This window comes from Esox lucius, chromosome 16 (assembly GCF_011004845.1).
Source record: "Esox lucius isolate fEsoLuc1 chromosome 16, fEsoLuc1.pri, whole genome shotgun sequence".
NCBI classification, from domain to species: domain Eukaryota; kingdom Metazoa; phylum Chordata; class Actinopteri; order Esociformes; family Esocidae; genus Esox; species Esox lucius.
Window position 1 is genome coordinate 19926459 of NC_047584.1, and position 23358 is coordinate 19949816.

At 40.9% G+C, this 23358-nt stretch overlaps 1 protein-coding gene across 1 annotated transcript; it reads left to right on the forward strand.

Annotated features, from left to right (window-relative positions):
• The first annotated feature begins 483 nt into the window (after positions 1-483).
• wnt10a (wingless-type MMTV integration site family, member 10a) lies at positions 484-22204 on the forward strand. Its single transcript, XM_010902931.3, has 4 exons — positions 484-946; positions 2243-2508; positions 8014-8387; positions 18443-22204. Exons 1-4 carry the CDS (start codon positions 885-887, stop codon positions 18911-18913), a joined length of 1173 nt encoding a protein of 390 aa, XP_010901233.1. The 5' UTR covers positions 484-884; the 3' UTR covers positions 18914-22204.
• Positions 22205-23358: the final 1154 nt, after the last annotated feature.

The window sequence follows — 23358 nt, forward strand, 5'->3', positions numbered from 1 at the left end:
TTTGTGTATGAAGTAGTAATAGGAGAAAGAAAATGCAATAATTGTCGTACATAATAGTGGAATCAACTACAAGCCCCTAAGACACATAACAATTCTAGGAACTAGCCATGGTCTATACAAGACACTGTAAAACATACCATGTTTTAACTTAAACAACCAGATGAAACCAAATGCCTTGACTCCTTTGAATAATGCAACCACTTTTTTTGGTCAGGTCTGGTTGACTTGGAACAAAAAAATTTGTTCCAGCATGACTTCTGTGTCAACAGGCTCTGTGTGTGTTTGTGTCCTGATAACAGCTCCCCAGATGGAACAATATAATATAACTTGTTGGCTGTCATCATCATATGAAAAGAGAAAAAAAGATTTGACACTTGTCTTCTTCTTTACTCTGAGTGACGTAGAAGTGGGCTGGCAAAGTGCTAAGTGGTGTAGTTTAGGATATCAGTGTAAGCAAAACATCACAAGTAAACGAGACTCAAGTAAAGATAGTACGCTGTCCTACACTACTGCTTTCGGATGTATTCCAATGAAATATCTTGGCGGAGCTGTCGTACTATTGCGCAGATGTGAGACTGCATGCAAGAGTGTTCAGGCACCTATCTTCCAACTTATTATGATATGTCAAGTCACAAGACAGTGCAATGCAACTTGACGTTCTTTGAATTACTTTTCCTGCAGCGGTTACAGACATCCAGCACTTTGTCGGTCTTTTATCAAGTCTCAAATCAGATCTATACTTGAACTCAAGACCTGTCATCTTCAAAACGCGTCGCCCTGAACTCCGGAGTGGACAAATCTTTTCATTGAAAAAGCTGTCAGATTTAAGAGGAACTTGTAATAACTTGTCATACGCGTTTATTTTTTCAAAAACAAGCAACACTATGGATTTCTCATTCTGCCGCCTAATATGTCTTCAAATAGGTCTAACTCTGTTACATCAAAGGTGAGTTGAGAAGCGTTTGAATTACGACTGAATATTTAACTCGAACATTAAGTTGAGGTTTAAGAGTAATTGTAAGAATTTTAAGCGATTTTTACTGAAAGTAGTTATTCACTTTCTGAAGTGATTTGAAACATTGATTGTGGCAGTTTTAATCTAAAATATGTATATCGTCTATTCACTAATACAGCTGCTACATTATTCTACTATGTGTTATTAACATAATATAGTTGAACCTAGTCTAGTATGTTGGCACCATCACTAAACCAGCCGGGTTTATTGTAGGCATTTATTATTTTTGCAAATCATAATGTGCAGTTAGTACTATACAATAATTGAAAACAACTTTTATGCATGCAAATTGTATTCGTGCAAATCCGGTTCATCAAACATCATAGTAGTTCAGTTCGTTATTATTGCATAATAAGATATTGATGACTTGATAACTAACTTTACAATCATAAAGATCAGGCTATTTGTATGACAATGCACTGCATATTTCAATTATGTAGGGGATGTAATCAGATAAAACAGTCTTTGTTCCATGTTGGGACAGAATACTGTATTTAGCATATTTTTGGCGTTTGTAATGAGCCAACATCAGGAGCAAAAGCTTATTAAAAGTGGACATTAAGGCTTCTATTCGTCCAAGTACTTTTCTAGTCGGGTTCAAACTCAATTTTTTATTGACTGAGAAATTATTCCAAACTTCTGGATCATGTGTTTTTTAAATTCTTGCTAAAATCGTTTTCCATCTACTGTTGTGACATGCCCTTTCATTCAATATCAGATTATGAGATTTAAAGCTTGATGTCACAGAGTGCTTTGAGAAATAGTAAACGGAGTTGTAAAAATGCTGTTACTTTACCCGTGCCATTTCATAGAACTGTGCAAACAAGTGTGTTTCTTTGATACACAGTCTGATTATAGTAACTCTGAAAATATAAGTGAGTGCAGAAATGGAATTGGATTCATTAAAAGTTTTGACATTGATTAACTTGTTTGTGCACACAAGGCAATATATAAAAAAATGTGCTGGAGGCAATGTATTTAAAAATGCATGCAAAATAATCAGTACATTTTAATTTCCTCAATACAGTACCACTGTTTGACCTTCAAACACTGAATCAACACTGTCAGACTAATTCACAACCATAAACCCTCAAAAGAGTATGGCTTTAAAACACCTGACTTCTGTCATGTGAATGACAGTTGTTACACATGATTTACACACTGCAGAAGTATCAGTCATGTACCACAGTACAGGCCCCCTTTAACATCAAACCTTCTGTGTTCCAGGGTAGATTCCAATGAGATTCTAGGTCTGAAAATCCCCAATATTGATCCCATTCTCAATGCCAACACTGTATGCCTGACTCTGCCGGGTCTGAACCGCAGACAACTGGATGTGTGTATGAGAAACCCAGACGTCACTGCCTCGGCCATCCAAGGCATTCAGATCGCCATCCATGAGTGCCAGCACCAGTTCCGAGGGCATAGGTGGAACTGCTCTAGCCTGGAGACAAGGAACAAGATCCCATACGATAGTGTGGTTTTCAAACGAGGTGAGTCACCTAACAAACAGTATAGACTACAACAGACCCCTCATGAGTAAAGATAAAACCTCTGTGTCCCAAATGGCACCCTATTCCCTTTTTTGGATGCACTACGAGGTCCACCATCACCTTATACACAGACTCATTCAAAGCGTTTCGGCCTTATAATCAGAGGAACTTCTGCCATTTGAATATTGTTGTGTATGTTTTACCTAAAGCACAGAAACTTGACAGCTTTGTTTAAAAAAGGCTGTCAAATTAGGTTATACCTGTGAAGCTGATGTGAGTCATTAGATTTAGGAGTAGGTTTTACACATGAAGCATATTATGCATAGTATGCATGCCCTAGCTAATTGTTTGTTTGGATATCTAAGTTTACTACAGGAAACTGCTGTCCTATCCTTTAATACCTCTAATTTATTTGGACTACTTCATAGAGGTATATTTTTATGTTAAAATGAGGCCTAAAAGCCAGTCTGACACATAGTGAGCCTTCTCTGGGCCGGCTAATGCTTTTACTCTCTATAAGTGCAAGTGCTGTGAATTTGCTCTCAGCACTTTCTCAACTCTCAGTGGCAAAAGCATAAACCTGTTTAGTTGGTTTCTGTAACACAAAGTGACAGTTTTCTTTAATCTTTAATTCATTTTCCCACTTCCTCAGCCATCAGTTCAGTCGGGCGTGCCTCTCACTTTTAAATTATTTGTTAGATTGATTTGTTCCAGGTCTCTCGCCTCAGCCTGCTTGGGAGGAAATCTAAAACAGCATTTTCATGTTGGTTTCTCTGGGCTGAATCTAAAGTGCCATCCTCGGGCCCCTATGGAATCATGGGAGGGGAGGGAAACACTGTGTTTATGTGTGTGGAAGTGCGCATGTACGAATAGGGGTTGATCAATGGAACATCTCAATGTCTTATTTACCTACTGAACCCTTTGTGTTCATGGTAGCATTTCTCCTGAACATAATGTTTGTTTTGTGTAAGTTCTGGAGATTTGCAGACTCATAAATTATTTAACGGTGTACATTTTAAATCATGTGCTTTGTCTTTATCTAAGGTGGTCTTAGAAGAGACACAGGTGAGGTGATTTTAAGACAGAGGCAGATTTTAAAGATATAATGAGACAAGACCTAATCTGCATCAAACTGGAAGTTAGATCCTGGTCAGTTTAGGACTTGTTCAAACATGGGCACTTTCTATGATTCAAAATTGCTTTTTCAAATGTATATATGTAGCTAAACACGTTTTGTCCTAAAAGTTTTGATTGTGAAATTAGTTCACTGTTATTCTTAGAAAGTCATCAAATCTCTGTTGCAAATAACACTAAGCATTATCTCTAGAATATTTACAAATAGAGCACTTTCCCTTGGATAGTAATACCTTGCCTCTGTGAGCTCCATAGTCTTAAACTTAAAACATATTTTTAGAACACTTCAGGATGTGATTCTGAGAAGGGCTGGTTTCTCAGGATTACAGGCTCAGCTCTGAACACTAAGGAGAGAACTTGTGTCCCAAATGGCACTCTATTTTCACTTCTGGTCAGTATTGTCATTATGTTACTCTGTGACTCTCTTTTGGCGGCTCTAAAGTTAAATGACCTATTCCAAAACACCCAACCTGCACCACTGCACCGAATTTAACAATGCTGATTATGACAATTAGACCAAGCACTTGATGTTCCTATTCCACATCTCTTGTCAAGACCTGCTTAACTGCTCTGTTATATCTTTACATAAACCATCAACAAGTCACTCATTACTAGATTTGACACAGTCAGCCACAGATTCCTGCTGGACCGCATGGAGAATCTCAGAGACCTGTCAGACTCTGCCCTGGACTGGTTCAGTTCCTATCATATTGATCACTCCAAATTCATAGCTTTCCTCACAATTATTTCCACTGGAATACCCCAAGGCTTGGTGCTTGAGTCACTACTGTTTTGTACCTACATGCTAGAAACATCTTGACAAAAAACTGACTAGGCTTTCAGTTTGGCTGGTGAACCTAAGCTGTGTGTCTCCACAACCACTGCCAGTGTCACTAAAACATTCCAGTTTAGTTGTTTGCAGGACATCAAGTTGTGGATGCAGATACACTTTTTTCATACAGTGGGGAGAACAAGTATTTGATACACTGCCGATTTTGCAGGTTTTCCTACTTACAAAGCATGTAGAGGTCTGTCATTTTTATCATAGGTACACTTCAACTGTGAGAGACGGAATCTAAAACAAAAATCCAGAAAATCACATTGTATGATTTATAAATAATTAATTTTCATTTTATTCCATGACGTAAGTATTTGATCACCTACCAACCTGTAAGAATTCCGGCTCTCACAGACCTGTTAGTTTTTCTTTAAGAAGCCCTCCTGTTCTCCACTCATTACCTGAATAACTGCACCTGTTTGTACTTGTTACCTGTATAAAAGACACCTGTCCACACACTCAATCAAACAGACTCCAACCTCTCCACAATGGCCAAGACCAGAGAGCTGTGTAAGGACATCAGGGATAAAATTGTAGACCTGCACAAGGCTGGGATGGGCTACAGGACAAAAGGCAAGCAGCTTGGTGAGAAGGCAACAACTGTTGGCGCAATTATTATAAAATGGAAGAAGTTCAAGATGACGGTCAATCTCCCTTGGTCTGGGGCTCCATGCAAGATCTCACCTCGTGGGGCACCAATGATCAAGAGGGATCAGCCCAGAACTACACGGCAGGACCTGGTCAATGACCTGAAGTGAGCTGGGACCACAGTCTCAAAGAAAACCATTAGTAACATACTACACCGTCATGGATTAAAATCCTGCAGCGCACGCAAGGTCCCCCTGCTCAAGCCAACGCATGCCCGGCCCGTCTGAAGTTTGCCAATGACCATCTGGATGATCCAGAGGAGGAATGGGAGAAGGTCATGTGGTCTGATGAGACAAAAATAGAGCTTTTTGTTCAAAACTCCACTCGCCGTGTTTGGAGGAAGAAGAAGGATGAGTACAACCCCAAGAACACCATCCCAACCGTGAAGCATGGAGGTGGAAACATCATTCTTTGGGGATGCTTTTCTGTAAAGGGGACAGGACAACTGCACCGTATTGAGGGGAGGATGGATGGGGCTATGTATCGCGAGATCTTGGCCAACAACCTCCTTCCCTCAGTAAGAGCATTGAAGATGGGGCGTGGCTGGGTCTTCCAGCATGACAACGACCCGAAACACACAGCCAGGGCAACTAAGGAGTGGCTCCGTAAGAAGCATCTCAAGGTCCTGGAGTGGCCTAGCCAGTCTGCAGACCTGAACCCAATAGAAAATCTCTCGAGGGAGCTGAAAGTCTGTATTGCCCAGCCACAGCACCGAAACCTGAAGGATCTGGAGAAAGTCTGTATGGAGGAGTGTGCCAAAATCCCTGCTGCAGTGTGTGCAAACCTGGTCAAGAACTACAGGAAACGTATGATCTCTGTAATTGCAAACAAAGGTTTTTGTACCAAATATTAAGTTCTGCTTTTCTGATGTATCAAATACTTATGTCATGTAATAAAATGCAAATTAATTACTTAAAAGACAATGTGATTTTCTTGATTTATTTTTATTCCGTCACTCACAGTTGAAGAGTACCTATGATAAAAATGACAGACTTCTACATGCTTTGTAAGTGGAAAAACCTGCAAAATCGGCAGTGTATCAAATACTTGTTCTCGCCACTGTATGAACTGGAATAGACAGAAGTCATCCTAATTTGCCTTCATGCCATCATTATGAAAGTTAGCAGCTACAGCCTCCATATTTACAGTTGAACTCCTCTCCAGTGAAGTATCGCCGCCTTGTTGTGATATTTACAAACCTCTCTTGTTTGAGGTCCACATCAAGTATGACTAATGTAAAAGGTGCCTAATATATGGCTCACCTGCAGGTTATGACTTAAACTGTCACAACCTGCAGCTGAGCATCTTTCTCTTATTCCATCCCGTGAGCACATCAATCCAGTGCTATTTATCATTCCCTGGCTCGCCAAATACCCACACATTATTACCATGCACTACTACAGCCTGTTTCAAATATTTTTATTAAACACATAAAACCACTATGCAGTACAATAGTTCCAACCCAACATTATGACAGCCTCCTGGTTCAAACTCACTGAGCTCTAAGCTATCCACAACTTTGGACCCATCTGTCTGATGTCATTGTACCCTCCTACCCCACAAGCACCCTGCTCCACCAGGTCCACCTACCTTCATCAGCCTTACAAGAGAATAAAAAACATAGGTGACTGGGCATTCAGTTGCTCAGCTCTGACGCTGTAGAATGCACTTCCAGGGTGCCTCTTGTTTCATTTAAGGAACATGTCCTCTGAATCTAAGTTTTTTGTCTGGTTTGAATGTTCTGAGAAGTTTTTATGACTATAAATGCATATACAAATTTATTTCCTTTCCAAAAAAGTCGAAAAGGAAGGTTTTGAGTGAGGAAGAGAAGGATTAAAATTAAGAGACCACTGCAAATTGAACGCTTCAGTTCCTTACTCAAAACTTTATTTCTCAACTTTTTTGGAAAGGAAAGAAAAAGGTGTCGTGGTCTCTTAATTTTTTCCGGAGCTGTATATATATATATATATATATATATATATATATATATATATATATATATATACTGTATAATGCTTGTTCCTTGATTGTGAGAAAAAGGCTTTTGACAAATTGAGGAGCAATGAAAAGAGACACTCCAGGCCCATTATCTTGTTGTAACAATTGGGATTCTACTGGAGAAACACAATTTCAATCACCTTAGGCAGGCTTTCATAAAGAGCTATAAAATAAAATACTGGTTTAAAATTCGGAGCACATTAAACTTTCCAAGAATTTCCCAGATTTTTTTTTTTTTTATTATTATTTCTTTAAGCCAAGTACTGTCTACTTTTAGCTTCTGCTTCTTCTGCCTTGCTTGGGTACCCGTGACATGTGTGGCATGACAGAGTGGCCTGTGCTGGGCTGATTACAGCGGAGACGCCGTGCGGCTGCATTTCATTATGCAGGTAGATCAAACGTCTGCCAACAGTAGCCAGGTTAATTGTAAACATGCTGGAGAGCTCAGTGAAGGGAGACCTTGAAAGGGGATTACCGATACGGCGCTCATGTCGGCTGCTGCAGCACCACCAGCCACTTCCAGACCTGCTTATAATCCCTTGTCAGATCCTTGTGTTGAAAGGACAAAGCATGGTGGATGGTGGGGGTCTGTTCACTTTGAGGCCCTGTGCCCGGAGACAGGCGAGTGTTTGGAACTTTAATTGCTGTTTGTCCCAGATGTTGCTCAGCCTTGCCTCTGCTTTGTTGATTTCTGAGGCAGTCCTGGGGGTTTATACTGGTAGTGCAGTTTTTCAATCTCTGCACACATCAGGGCTCATTCGACTTCTCCTCAGCTCCACAGTGATGGATCTACTGAACTACGGGCAATGGGAATCAAAAGGTTTACAGTGGAATGGCATCCACACCTTAAACGTGTCCCCATTCTTTTTTTTTTTATCCCCTTGCAGGTTTCAGAGAGAGTGCCTTTGCGTACGCCATCGCGGCGGCGGGCGTGGTCCACGCCGTGTCCAATGCTTGCTCCATGGGGAAACTGAAAACGTGCGGCTGTGACGAGAAACGTCGAGGAGACGAGGAGGCTTTCCGCATCAAACTGAACCGCTTGCAGTTGGAGGCCATACACCGTGGGAAGGGCATGGTGCACGGAGTCATGGAGCACTTCCCCGCTGACCTGCATGGACCACAGGACTCGTGGGAGTGGGGAGGCTGCAGTCCCGACGTGGACTTTGGGGAGAAGTTCTCCAGAGACTTCCTGGACTCGCGCGAGACATACAAGGACATCCATGCCAGAATGAGGCTACACAACAACAGAGTAGGCAGGCAGGTGAGAGGAGGCTTTTCTGCTACTGATGGGAGCTGTTTTGGGCAGTTGTGGGTGTTGTTGGGGGCAAGGGGTTTACTGGTATAACGGTCTCCTTAGTGTGTGTCAGTGTGTGTGTGTGTGTGTGTGGGGGGGGGGGCAATAGGGCTATGGTTCGTAAAATTGTACTTTAAAGGGAATAGATTTCCATTTCAGAAATTCACAGTTGAGTTTTAATGGATTAGACACAATGCCCATGAAAGTAGATACAGACTGAGAAGATTACTACTCGAGTCCTTGCCTGATCACTGAGTTCAATAAATATTTCAGCCCGAGGCGCCGTCCACTGCAGTTGTTCAGCTGTTATCAAACTGACGGGTGTACAAAACAAAGATATCAGATATCTGTTGCCAATCAGAGTAGTAGTAGTAGTAGCCTAGCCAATGACAAATGTTCAAGATGGCACTATTCCCATGTGTTTTGTCATTGAGCCAACACGTTGGTTTCTGGGACCAGTCGGATAGTTTGGTTGTTTTTGCGATGGTTGGTGAGGTGTTCAGAACTTGACTCCTTGTGGGGAAGAAACTAAGGTCCGGGGAGTGGCATAGCGTTTGGCTGGAGTGAGACGTTTGGGTATCCTGGCAACTCAAGTCCTAACGATAACCTCATTAAAAGACACATGCACTGATTTTATTGGCTCAGAAGTCAGGTAGTGACATATCACTACAAATGACTCACTGAGTTCTCCACAATGCAATAGCCTTGCGTGTGTGGTCTTTGAGTCAGTCTTCCCCCTCCTTTATTCTGAGTAATGTAATCAGCCAGTTGTAGCCTACAATAATAACCATGGAAGCAGCTGTGTACGTTTTTTTTTAATGGGCTTGTAGTCGTAGTATGTTATTTTGAGACATCAACAAAGGAAATTGATAACTGTTTCATTTGAGATAGATGTCATAGCGGACTTTTAATAGTACATTTTGTCTAATTACCATACTGTACCACAACTACCATCACCACCAACACCAATACTACTAACATAACCACAACCACCAACATCAATACTACTCCCATCACTAAAGCCACCAACATCAATACTACTCCCATCACTAAAGCCACCAACATCAATACTACTCCCATCACTAAAGCCACCAACATCAATACTACTGCCATCACTAAAGCCACCAACATCAATACTACTGCCATCACTAAAGCCACCCACACCTAATACTACTCCCATCACCACAGCCACCCACACCAAATACTACTCCAATCACCACAGCCACCAACACCAAATACTGCTACCATCACCACAGCCACCCACACATAATACTACTACCATCACCACAGCCACCCACACCTAATAGTATGATCAGAACCACTGCTCCCACTATTGTTCCATATACCACCAACACTACTAGTGCCAACACCGCTACAACTTATTCTACCACCACTTCTCCTACCACCACCACTAGTACTACTACTACTACCAACAATACTACTTTTACCATCACCATCACTACTACTACTTCGACTGCTAGTACATATTACCACAACCGCCACTTCCACAACTAATACTACTGCGGTAACCATTACCACTAATATCACAAACACCACTATCAATACTACAACTACTGCTACGACTGCTGTTGCTGCTGCAGGTATTACTGGTATAGTAGTTTTCTACTACTGATATGACCACTACAGCTAATACCATTACTACTAACTCTTCTAGTATTACTGATAGTACTGCTGCTGCCATTACTGATACAGCAACTACTTGTACTCCTTCTGCTACTAATGTGCCACTGGCTGACAAGTGGCTGGGAAGGCCCATTGGTGATACAAATTGGCCAGCACAGATTGGGGAGGGGGAGGCATTGCCAGTAGGGCTTTCCTGGTCTCATTGCTCTCTAGCAACCCCCTGAGGCGGCTTGGGCGCCTGTGAAGTTAACTGAGGTCATGAGGCCAGTATGCACGCTCTCACAAATGTTGACCCACCTGTCTTTGAGGTTGGAACAGCAGTGTGACAAAAATTTGAAGAGCTTGGTTCAGGTGTGTATAAGGAAAGCTTACCGCATTCTTCAACTCTCCAGAATCCTTCAGATGTTTTTGCGATGATACTACTACTATAACTTGTACTACTGCTCGTACTAGTACTATTGCTACCAATACTAGTAGTTCTGCTACTATTACTACTATTCCTAATATGGTTGTTAGTAATACTACCGGTATAGTACTATTACCTATTGTTTCTGTGGATGCACTCAAAACTGGTTGTGCCTAAGCAGCGCTGTTAAAGCAGCAGTAAATTGCTCATTGTTTGACACTTCCTCCTGAGTAATTCGGTCTTGTATCTTTTCATCAGTTTACTTCTTGTTTCCTTGATTATTCAGACAAAACATACACGTGGAGTTAGTCAGAGAGGAGAAACAGAGACAGATAAAAACAGCGAGGGAAAAAGAGGGCAAGAGAGAGGAGCGATAGATGGCGAGAAAGAGAGATGATAGTCCTGCTTTTCACGTGCAGAATGTGCCTCGATAAAGCCTTCATTGGTGTCCCATGAGTGCGTCCATAGCATATGTGCAATGAGCCATATAATCATTAGCTTCTTGGGCAATTTACTAAGTTCAGTCACATCCTGAACAATCAGCACATTAAAATGTTTTTGCGGGTGAATCACTTCCAAATCAATACTCAACTGAATCCTTCTCAGTTTTTTGTTTAGTGGTATGAGGTAAATGCTCTTCTCAATTTAATGACAAGACCAGTGACACACTTTGTTTTAGGAAGTTGCAGTGTTATGACTAAAATATATCAACAGGGAAAATAGAGGCATAACAAGATGATCTATTTGACAATCAGGGTGCAAAGTTGGAGGGAAGATACATAGCTTGGGCACATTTAAGCATTGTTTTGCCAAGAAGCCTGTTTGGCAAGAATAGCTGATTGTCAGAGACATACCTGCTGCTACTGTGAAATGCTTTAAAAAAATCAAAACAGAATTTGGAATCAGGAGACTGGAACTATTAACACCATTTGAAACAAAAACATCAGATACAAGTTGATTACCAACAATCTAACAGTTCTACCCAATATTATCTTCATTTCATCTTATTGATGTTGATGTGTTGTATTTATTTGTCCCCAGTGGCTCAGTTTTTAGGAGCATGGCACTTGTACCTCCAGAGTTGTGGGCTTGATTCTGACAAAGTCCCTCATGAAAATGTATGCTCTCATTACAATTGCTCTAGATAACAGCGTCTGCTCTTTTTTTCTTTGTCAATGAGCTGAAAGTACAGTACCTGACCTGTGTTTCAAGACAGACTTTACCAGAGTTGCAGTCTATGTGCATTTGCTAGTGTCTCTCAGATCAGGTTGCATAATGCTCTGGGCGTTTGGAGTGCATATCTCTTAGCATACCTCATGTATAAACGCTTTAATGATTTTTAAGCTCAAAGAAAAAAAAATTAATGGAGGTGGAAATGTAATATAGTGAAGCGGAGTATAGTGACATCCGAGGTAGGCCTATGGAATCACTCAGCTCAGCAAGTGGCATATCATTAGAAAGAGGCAGCATCACGGCAGCCTTGATGACTTCAAACAGAGCAGAAAGCCCCCTCGAAATCAAAAAGGTCTCAAATAATGCCTCGCAACCTCCTCCACCTACCCCAACCCCTCCCCTCAAAAAAAGTTGTATTTTGTAGAGGAATGTGGCGGTTTTAGTGGGGTATACATGTCGCTTCATGCCCACCCTCTGGTTCTCACGACGTTCAGTCTTGTTAAAAGCTCTAATTAGTGGCTGCTGGCTGTTTGGAAACAGATGTTTAAACCCAGCAAAAGATTTTAGACATCAAACACGGCGGAAAGTAGAAAGAGATTCGCCCTTCCTTCCCCCCAAATACAGATTTCAGAGCAGTTTATCAGGGGAGAAAAATCATAGAAACGCTCTTTTTTTTCAGCAACACTCATTCCAACTATTTTCTCCGCATTTATTTTAAACAAATGTTTTGCTAAAGTTACTGTGCAGCGGTGTGTTGTGTATAATTATGTTGTGATTGATTGGGACATGGTTTGGAGGTTCCCGCTGCATGATTAAAGGTTTACAGTGGCTGTCGATAACATGGCAACATTTCAACGGGTAGTCAGTACTTTTCCCTAACATTTTCAGTGGAGCCGCACATATACAACAAATCCTTGCATCATTTAATATTGGAATAGAAAATTCACATCTATGCGTAATATTCTAGGACAGCAGATTGACACCTTTGAATGCAGGCCATTTCATGACAGCACAAACAAAGACTTTCTTCACCCTTTGTGATAGCTTGTAGAGTGCCTGGAGAGGGTGTCAATTAGCTTTCTGTTTTTATGTTCAATATTTACATTAAGGAGGAAGTTGTCATTCTCTCTTTCCCGATCACTCGGTCACTCTCTGTCTTTCACTTGTTCCCTGTTCTTTTCTCTAAGACTTAACAATTCTTATTATACATTTTTCTTATTCTTCTTTAGGCCGTTGTTGATTGTTCCTGGTAGGTTGTTGAACCTACATTAAGGCTTTAATTTGCCCACCATGGCCTTAGGTCTCAGAGGGGTACCAGCACAACAAATGTCGGTACCCCTCAACCTCTTTAAAGCACAGCAGGTGGAAGCTCTTACATGTAATAACATTTTATTAGAGGGCCCAAATTAGATCTGTGAATGTGTGTAATTAACTAAGAGTAACGTGCACATGATTGCAGTGTAGCAGAAAATTCTCATTGTGGTTGTTACTTGGAAATACAGTTATAGTTCAATTTCAGTTATGTCTAAACAGTTCTTTGATGGTTTGTGTTTGGTTTGCTTTACTGACTTAATTGATCCTGCAACTTAAAGAGGTGTAGATTTGTTTATGTTCATAGAAGGCTTGGCTTTTGTCCCTTGATGGTTGTCACATTTCACATCACTTTTACGTAAGTAATCAGACCCCCTTCACTGAGTACTTAGTTGAAATACATTTGGCAGTGATTACAGCCTTGAGTCTTTTTGGGTACGGCGCTACAATCTCGCTGACCTATATTTGGGGAGTTTCTCCCATTCTACTCTGTAGATCCTCTTAAGCTCTGTAATCCAGTTTCAAGTCACTCCAGAGTTGTTTGATTGGGTTCAAGTTTGGGCTCTGGCTGGGCCACTCAAGGTGGAAGGTGAACCTTTGCCCCAGTCTGAGGCCCTAAGAACTCTGGAACCGGTTCCTTCCAGGATCTGTCTGTACCTTGCACCGTTAATCATTGTCTCAATCCTGACTAGTCTCGGTTGTTGAAAAACATCCCCACAACAAAATACTGCCCTACTCTACTTCACCATGGGGATGATATTGCCTCCAGATATGACACATTCAGGCCAATGAGTTCCATCTTACTTTCATTAGACCAGAGAATCTTTGTCATCTGTGGAACCTGAAATAGGCAGGTGTGTGCCTTTCCAAATCATGTATAATCAATTTAATTTACCACAGGTGGACTCCAATCAAGTAGATACATCTCCAGGACAATTCATGGAAACAGGATGCACTGGAGCTACATTTTGAGTGTCGTATGGGATATAGTGTGTTGATTGGTTGATAGACCCAAGCTTCCTAACGAATAAACACCTTCTGCATGCTACGTAGTGTAAATACCATGGAAGACAACTATATGCCGGTAACAATTTACAAGGTACTTAACAGAAATTGAGGTCATAACATTTTAATGGACTGATAAATCCCATTTTATGACACAATAAGGAGAAGAAGAAAGGAATGAAGAATTATGACAATATTAAACGGACAAAACATTTAATAGAAGAAGGGGCATTGGCTACATCCCAAATACAACACTATCACCTATATAGTGCATTATTTTCAATCGGGGCCCAGGTCCAAATAAATGTAGTGCACAATGTCAAGAATAGAGGCCCTTTTGGGATGCAGCCATATGCTGTTTTTTTACTTTAACAGCAGGGCTATACTAATGCAATAAGGCATGAGGGGTTCTGGTATATGGCCAATTAACCATGTATTTGACTTTTTCTTATCCACGACAAGCCATGGAGTGTCTGGATAATGGAGTTAACCATTATTGTACACCCTCATTCACATGTAGCCATTGTTACTGTATGTTAATGCCGGCTTAACCTCGACTCTGTCAGCACAGGTCCATCAGAGACAGGGTCCATCAGAGACAGGGTCCATCAGAGCCAGGGTCCATCAGAGACAGGGTCCATCAGAGCCAGGGTCCATCAGAGACAGGGTCCATCAGAGACAGGATCCATCAGAGACAGGGTCCATCAGAGCCAGGGTCCATCAGAGACAGGGTCCATCAGAGACAGGGTCCATCAGAGACAGGATCCATCAGAGACAGGGTCCATCAGAGACAGGATCCATCAGAGACAGGGTCCATCAGAGACAGGATCCATCAGAGACAGGGTCCATCAGAGCCAGGGTCCATCAGAGACAGGATCCATCAGAGACAGGGTCCATCAGAGACAGGGTCCATCAGAGACAGGATCCATCAGAGACAGGGTCCATCAGAGACAGGATCCATCAGAGACAGGGTCCATCAGAGACAGGATCCATCAGAGACAGGATCCATCAGAGACAGGGTCCATCAGAGACAGGGTCCATCAGAGACAGGATCCATCAGAGACAGGGTCCATCAGAGACAGGATCCATCAGAGACAGGGTCCATCAGAGCCAGGATCCATCAGAGACAGGGTCCATCAGAGACAGGGTCCTGTGTGACACGGGTGCTGGCATTGATGGAAACAGAAACACTATTTAGGTAAAAAAAAAAAAAAAAGAGGTAAACCAACAGTAGAAATTCATTACAGTGAAGCATTGAGTGCTGGTATTGCCTGTGATCCTAATCTGCTACCAATATGCCTTATTTGATCTCTGGCTGGGGCTGGTTTATAGAAGAGTCTGTCTCACTCTTCCCCAATTAAAACAACCCAGATGTGTGGTTCTGAAAGCGGTCTCCCATTGAATTTGGGAGCAATTACTTTCAAGCAGGTTTTTCTTTCTTCCTTTAAATTAATACAGTGTACGTTTGTAAGACCAACATGCAGTACTTATGTAGCACACAGTTTCCAGTTGTTCTGACAGTGAAAGGCCTGAGATGGAGGCTTTTGGAGGATATCGTTTGTAATGCATAGGGACTACTATAAAAGTATTATATTAATATTGTAATTTTTAAGGACAATCCTGGAGCAATTAAAGATGACTGACTTGCTCAAGGCAGATTATTTTCATCTTGTCCAGTCAGGGATTCGATCCAGCAAACTTTCACTGGACCACCCCTCTAAATGCCAGGCTACATGGCATCCTGTACCTTATACAAAAATGTCCCATACTGCTCTGGTCAAATATATATATAAGCAGTAGGGCTCCATTTGGGATGCAGACTAAAAGTCAATGGATTGTTGACAGACATGGAGTAGTTCCTGGTGCCCATCAGCCCTTCTAGCCCCTGGGCCTAGGATCCTAAAACCCTGTCAGTCAGTTCCGCTTACAAAATGGGCATCATAAATCACTGTCATATCAGTGTCTGTCCTCAGTCACTCAGTTCCAGGACAGCTCAGATATTTGTCCTCCCAGTGCACACTCGTCGACAGAGCTCTTGCCCCCAGGTGCACCGTGGGACACAGCATAGAGGAAAGGCAACAATCAGACACTTCTGACTTCCTGATCTGATCATCATCGTCATCATCACCGCGCTCATGTCAGACAGGGACAGTCTTGGCAAGAGCAGGCAGATTCCATTTCCTGCACAGTGACATCTCTGAGGTTGAATACCCGTTTGGCTTTTAGTCGCCTCTAGTTTGAGCCTTTGTTGCTTTTGCCAACCATTCAGCATTCTTACAGTCTTTTTTGCTTATTCCAAGTGTTGTTCTAATTGCAAAAAAGAATCTGGTTTAACAAGGGGTATCAAAATCATTTGGCCATATTGGGGGGCCTGCAATGAAAATATCTCGCCATAAATATGTGTTAAATAATTCTTTGTTTTGGGAATTGTTGATGCTCCCTGATCCGTGTGACTGTGTTATCTGGGTGTTTTATACAAACTGGAGACTGTCGAAAAAATATGAATACACATCCATTATAATTTCTGCAGTTTTTTATTTGTTTTTATTATTGAATCTGCCTTTCCCTCGACCATTGGAACATTTATATTGAGAATTCAACAAAAAAAGAACTACATTAGACATAGGATGGGCCAGTGTTTAGCTAAAGTAACTTGTGTAATTACTGGGTGTATATAAAGCCAGAAGGTTGCTGTTTAGGGAGTTAATTCACCCTGATGTAAAAATAAAGCTTAAAAGACCAGAAATTGTTTCCCCAGGTTTGTGATGGTGGTCCCATTGGGCTTTGATCGATAGTTGTTAGCTTTGGCCCTAGCAAGATCAAGAGGGTTATTTCTCTTTGCTATCATTCCTAATGGATGACTCAAGTGGGTCCATCTATCACTCTCCCACTGCTCATTCACACAGAATAGCACTTTCTTTCTATTCAGTGGGAACACCTATTTGAGGCCCTCAAATGGAAACCCATCGCACGCAAACTTAAGCTTTAAAGAATTAATGCTCCTCCAGAAAGTATATCTGCTTTTGGCAAATGTTCAAAATGACCTTTAGTCTTTGAGTAGCCCATACACAGACGATCACTCCTTTATCATCTATTCACGATATGTAATTGGGCGGGGGAGTTTTCTTAAGACCTCAGGCGATCAGTCAGAACGTTAGCACGCATCACTTGCTGCTAAGTCTATGTCCTCGGCTCAAAGCTTCAGAACGCTCTGTTAAATGGATCAGAACACAGCTGAATAAAGGAGTGGGTTTCGACTCGTTTCTACCGAGGAAAACCCCGTTTCAGCATCGCCTCGTTCCTCATCAGATCTCAAAACAAAGGCAAAGACGACGGCTCTTGAAATTCAGCAGTTTCACCTTGGCTCGTTTCAGAAATGACTGTGACTCACTCAGATGCTGTAGTAGAAACATAATCCTTTGGCTTTTGACAGACTAAACTTGACTTATCTCTCTTAGTTTCAGAACATCTTGATATGTGTGTGTGTCCCAGTGTGGCCAGTGTAGAGGCCTTGGAGAGAGTAGAGTGTGGGAGTGCTAAAGGTGTGTGTTTGTGCTTGTGCTGTTGATAGGGGTGGGTGTAGGAGCATCTGTCAGGGCTGAGGGTGGCCCCTTTTCCTGTTGGTAATTGGATCTAAAAGTTTATAACTCAAGCTGACAGATGAGTGCATTGTTGAGAGAATGGGAGGTCTGGGAGTGTGGGAGGGACCTCCTCAGTCGGGATGTGAACTTGGCACTGTCATGAAAGAGTGCGACTACAGTGCAGCTTCTTTCCGCCACTTATTCCACTCTAAAACATTGAATGGTGGTTTAATACTACTGCACCAAGATATTTGGAATGTCTGTAATGATTGGGATTCTTTATGGGTTACTGACAAATATGAAGCAAACACACGCATGGACCCACAAACACAAGACCCCACTTCTTTGTCAGTATATTTGTGGGGACCAAAACAAATCTCTCTCTTCTCAAATCTCTCTTCTCAAGTCTTATTTCCTCTAACACCTAATCCTAACCTTAACTAATAATCTAACCCAGTACCCAAACCTCTAACTTTGCCCTTAAACCAAATAGTAAAACATAATATGATCCCTAACACGAAACCCTAAACTTAGTATAACCCTAATTTGAAATCTAGGCCCAATCTTTTGTTTTAATTGAACCCCATTAACCCCAAAGCCTAATATTTTCTTTATGGGGTCAAGCAAAATGTTCACAGCAAGTTGAATGTTCCTACTAATATCGTACATGTGGGGACTGGTGCTCAAAAGTATAGTCACACCATTAAAAAACAGGCAAATTTATAGAAATGCGTGCACAAACACACACACACACACACACAACTATAAGGGACAAGAGTTAGTAGCTTGAATGAGAAAGCAGCATAATCACATTGATTTGCCTCGGATTTTGTGAGCCATCATGTCCTACCACAGGATAACACAGAGGAGGATGTTAACATGCCCTGTTCCTCTCTGTGCAGGTGGTGGTGGACCACATGAGACGCAAATGCAAATGCCACGGTACATCGGGGAGCTGCCAGCTGAAGACCTGCTGGCAAGTAACTCCAGAATTCAGGGTGGTGGGCTCGCTGCTCAAGGAGCGTTTCCACATAGCCACCCTCATCAAAGCCCACAACAGGAACACGGGCCAGCTGGAACACCCGCATCACCCTACACACAGAAGGAGAGCCAACCTCAACGAGCTGGTCTACTTCGAGAAGTCGCCGGACTTCTGCGAGAGGGACCTCCGGTCCGACTCGGCCGGAACGCAAGGGAGGATCTGTAACAAGACGAGTCCGGAGATGGATAACTGTGAAAGCCTCTGCTGCGGGCGAGGCCACAACATCTTACAGCAGACGCGCAGCGAACGATGCAACTGCAAGTTCCACTGGTGCTGTTACGTGGTCTGCGAGGAGTGTCGAGTGACAGAGTGGGTCAGCGTCTGCAAATGAAGAAATGCAGAAAGAATAAGAATAGACCTTTTTCTTCTTACAACTGGGAAAGACTGCAATAGAACCCTTCCCTCAGCAATGGACTGCCATTTCCTTTAGTAGAATGGAACGCACAAAACAATACTGGAAAATAACCAGTTCAATGAGGTGCACAATCAGTGTCCACAGCATGTGTCCGGCCACCATAGTTCAGAGTGCCTGGATCTGCACTGCCTCTCATCTCCAAAAATGTTGTTGTTGTTAATAAATTAGATTAAAGACAGTTGAGAACTATGGAATAATAGTGATAACTGAGCACTCATTAATTTAAACTAGGATTTCGAAAAAGTAGAGCTGATTAGGTTATCTCCCGACATAAAACAACTGCATGGGATTCCGGTAATTTAAGAAGATTAAAAAAGCTGCAAATAAGGAAAAAGAATGTTTTAGAATGTTATATCTGCTATTGTTTTATGTTCAGAGCCACAAGTTAAACATGTTAACTCATTTGGATTGTTTTGTAATGTTTCAGGTTACAAAATGTGCCAAATCAGTGCAGGGCAAATTCCGACTTTGAAATGTACACCATTCCTATGCACTTATCAGTAGTTAATATTTACAGACATACCTTTGGCAGACATGTAACACACTCTACAGGTGTGGCTACCTTGCACGCACTGAATATATTTCATTCAAATGCTGAAGACCCTCCCACGTGCTGGCTTTCATTCAATCAGGATTTAAAAACATTTATCTGAAGCCATCTCATTAAATCTGGTGTAACTTTGAAGGGAAAATCTGCCACTAGACACTATTTTTTCATCTCCCTAGATAATTATGAGTGATTGGAGGTGTTTCAGAAATACTTTTGGACCACAGCAGTATTTTCAAATACCAGCAGAGTTCAACCTATGCTATTGGTTGGTTTAGCCTGCTGTCTGATCTAAAGATGAATGGAATCATGTTTTGTAGCAATTATTGTGGCCTTTGTGTTTTGCTGATTGCTCGATCACATTAGTGGCAGGTAGATATGGTTGTCCTTGTACAAGATAGCCATGTTCCTATCAGCCACGAAATTGCAGGATAGCTAGGTTGACTCATTTTCTTCCCTGTCAAATTGTGTTTCCACTCTGGTGTGTTTCCAAAGTGGGGGCAGTGCAAATTTCACAGATTCTCAGGGGCTTGATAGCTAACTAGTCTTTTTGAGATTACGAAAAAATGGCTACTTTTGATGATTTCCAATTGCAATGTAATTGCTATGAAATTCTTATATATAATTATTGTGGTTTGCTTACAACCTGCAAATGTCAACAGCCCGTTTCTATCAGTGAAAGTAGAAATGCTTGTATTTGCCTAATCAGTTGTGGAAATTCACAATTTTCATGGTTCAGTTCAGTTGTGAAATTTTACATGTTCTGTTCTTCAGCTCATGGCTATCTTGGTCTCCACACTGATGACAAGTATTACACCATGTATCAAGTAAGGTTCAGTTGGAACCGTTCCATATGGAAGTATTGTGGAAAGGTTTAAGGACAGTTTCTTCACATTTCTTCTGGCCATCTCACAAGATATCAATAACCTTTTGGACAACACAAGAAATTCATACTTTTTATTATGCTAATTGTTCATTTATATTGTAGTGTTTTTCAGAGCAAGGAAATAATGACACTTCTCATGTGTCTTCAAACTTTTGCACCCCAAAAATAATGCTACAGTATGGTATTTGTAAATATAGTATTTACAGTAAGGGAACTAACATAAAATTGACATTTAAATATGTGGTTGCTAGGCATACAGATTACCCATACTGATAGTAGCTATATTTAACATAGTAGAAATAGGAAATTGAAAGAAAGTCAAAGTATGTCATTAACATTTTGGAATAGCAACCAAAGATTAAATGTAGCGTAACTGTTATTGTGCAATGTTTTGCATCCATTTATCATCCTCCATTTGTCTTGTCTTTGGATGTCATCCCTTATAATTCTTACAAGACCATACAATTTGTAAATATGGCAATATGACACAATTTTTGATAAATATCCCTGATAAATATCAGTGTGGCCAAGATTATCTGTTGATATATTTCAGTTTGATTCAGATGTGTCTAACCTGTTTTACTGATAGTTCAGTTAGTAAATAATAGTGCATGGGGAATGGTGTTAATTCAGTTGGATAAGAAGAAAGTAGATGTTCCACCCGGAACCTTTAGGTTCCCTTATCATTTAATCGGGTATAAGAGGGTGAAATTATGAGGTGTATACAGTAGCCTATCTATATAATATGGTGTATACAGTAGCCTATCTTGCTCTATCACAACTGAGAGAAGTGCAAAAAACCTAAGCAAAGTTGATTTACGTGCATTTATCTCAGTTTGGAATTCCCCCTACTCTATATCCATCTGCCAAATTGTTACCATGTCACTCAAAGCATATTTGTCCATACAAAAAAACGAAAGGACTAGTGTAGACTGTTGCGGGTGTTCTCTTTCAAGGATGGAGTTGTTGTGAAGACATAGGATCAAGGGGTCAATTGAGACCTGACTCCTTCAACAGAATGGACAGAAGACAAAGCCAGAGGGCAATGGTGGATCCGAGAGTCATGTCTGGGAGGCTGAAACAATGAAAAAACTGGGCCAACTGGTCTGTGCTGCTTTTGGTGCAGTTAGTAGTTGCGAACTCTGGTCATCAATAGTCATGCCTTCACACTACTGTTATAGTCAATGAAATAAAGCACTACCATTGCCTCAAAGGTTTTATGCAATTACGTTTAAACGTTATACAATTATTTAAAAAAAACACCACTTGAGTTTGTACTGACAACTGGTTCATGTAAGTACAAACCTAAAACTCAGCGCAAATACTGGTATATGGTTGTTGTCTATATTCTTGTTTGCCAGTAAGTCTATTGTTTGTGTTGTGTCTTATGAAAATGAAATCTCCCCATAGAATATATCCATATACATTTCATCAAAGATCTTGTCAGTCAGTGTAATTTATTATCATGAGCAAAGCTACAGTACATTGTGTCTGTTCAAAAAAACTGAAAATGTGTTACTAGTATATTAGCACAGATTATTTTTTGATGCAGATTAGTAGTTTGCACTTGCATTTTTTCCAGAGAACTTGTATTTAGGGGATGAAACAGCAATATGCATTTTGTTATAAAGTTATTAATTTACTTGTTTGATGGTCATGTTTATTTTCTAAGTTATTTTATTTTTGTGGATAACTTAATATTTGCAAAACAATAAAGAACTAAAGTATAAAAGGGACTTTAATGTGATGAAAAATTTCATTTGTTTTTTAAATAAAGTGTAATAATAAACATTGTCATGACTCAGCAACTTTATGGGTGATGTGCATCATAGCTAATTGCTCACCTTCCAAATGTTCTTTGCGTGCAGCAGCAGAAACCAGCCAGCGTGCATCAGGGCTTTATGCATGTGGAGCATTTTCACTTCCCTAGTATGGGTTGAAGTTACCAAGTCAAGTGTAGCAATCTGAGACACATGCTCTCCAAGTAAATTTATGTAAACCATGAATGTGCAAAAGCTATACAGACCTATTCATATCTGAACAGGCAAACCAGTCTATTAATAGTAGCTTGGAATCAAGTAGAAGTTTCAGTGCATTTTTGGTATCGGCTGTTGGAACTGTGAGAACATGTTGTTCCGCATAAACCTTAGGTTGGCATTTGACATGAAGCTTTTGCAATCTCCACACAGATATCCCCAGGCATTAGTTGACAGTGAGCTTTATCAGCAGCCAAATTGGAGCGAGCTGATCATTACTGCCTTGTATAAACAGATAGCACAGTAAATTAGTTGTACAATGTTTTAACCTTCTGTCTGATAAATCATTTTGTCTCTTGTTCTTAAAAAACCCCATCTGATATTAACATTTCAATCATGAATTTAAAATGACAAAGAAATGGATTGTAGTGGACCTAACTGTTGCAAGCAACCAGGTCTGGACTGCAATTTTATCCCAATGTTATTTTCAACCTTTTCTAACATTAGGTTTGGAATTTTTTAAGCTGTTGCATGAAGTGCATGTATTGTATAGGTCTTACACTGAACAACATTGTGTTACTTCAGTAATACTCTGAGGACACACAACACCAATGCTAGGCTCAGACTGTTGATGGCGCATAATCAGTGTCCAATAATTAGTGCATCCTTTCCAGTCTTGTCATATCAAATAGGGCATCTATTCAATAGCATTTGAAATCCTTTTTGTTTGTATCAGAAAGCTCTGCTCGATATCTGACCTTAGTCTAGGCATGCATTAAAAACTCTGAGTTGTATCACCAGCCATATATTTAGAGTTGGGCACATTTTAGGTGACCAAAAATGTAAGCAACCGAAAAAGCCAGAACTTTACTTTCTACAAACAACCGTGGCTTTTTGTGGTATAAACTGCAAGAAAAGCCAGTAGCCATAAAGAACAGCAGAGCTAGCTGAT

What these genes read in the sequence shown, in the direction of transcription:
- wnt10a (XM_010902931.3), top strand. Translation starts at nt 885, where the DNA reads ATGGATTTCTCATTCTGCCGCCTAATATGTCTTCAAATAGGTCTAACT. An exon ending in TAGTGTGGTTTTCAAACGAG is followed by an intron (nt 2,509 to 8,013) that starts GTGAGTCACCTA and finishes ATCCCCTTGCAG; the next exon opens with GTTTCAGAGAGAGTGCCTTT. An exon ending in ACAACAGAGTAGGCAGGCAG is followed by an intron (nt 8,388 to 18,442) that starts GTGAGAGGAGGC and finishes CTCTCTGTGCAG; the next exon opens with GTGGTGGTGGACCACATGAG.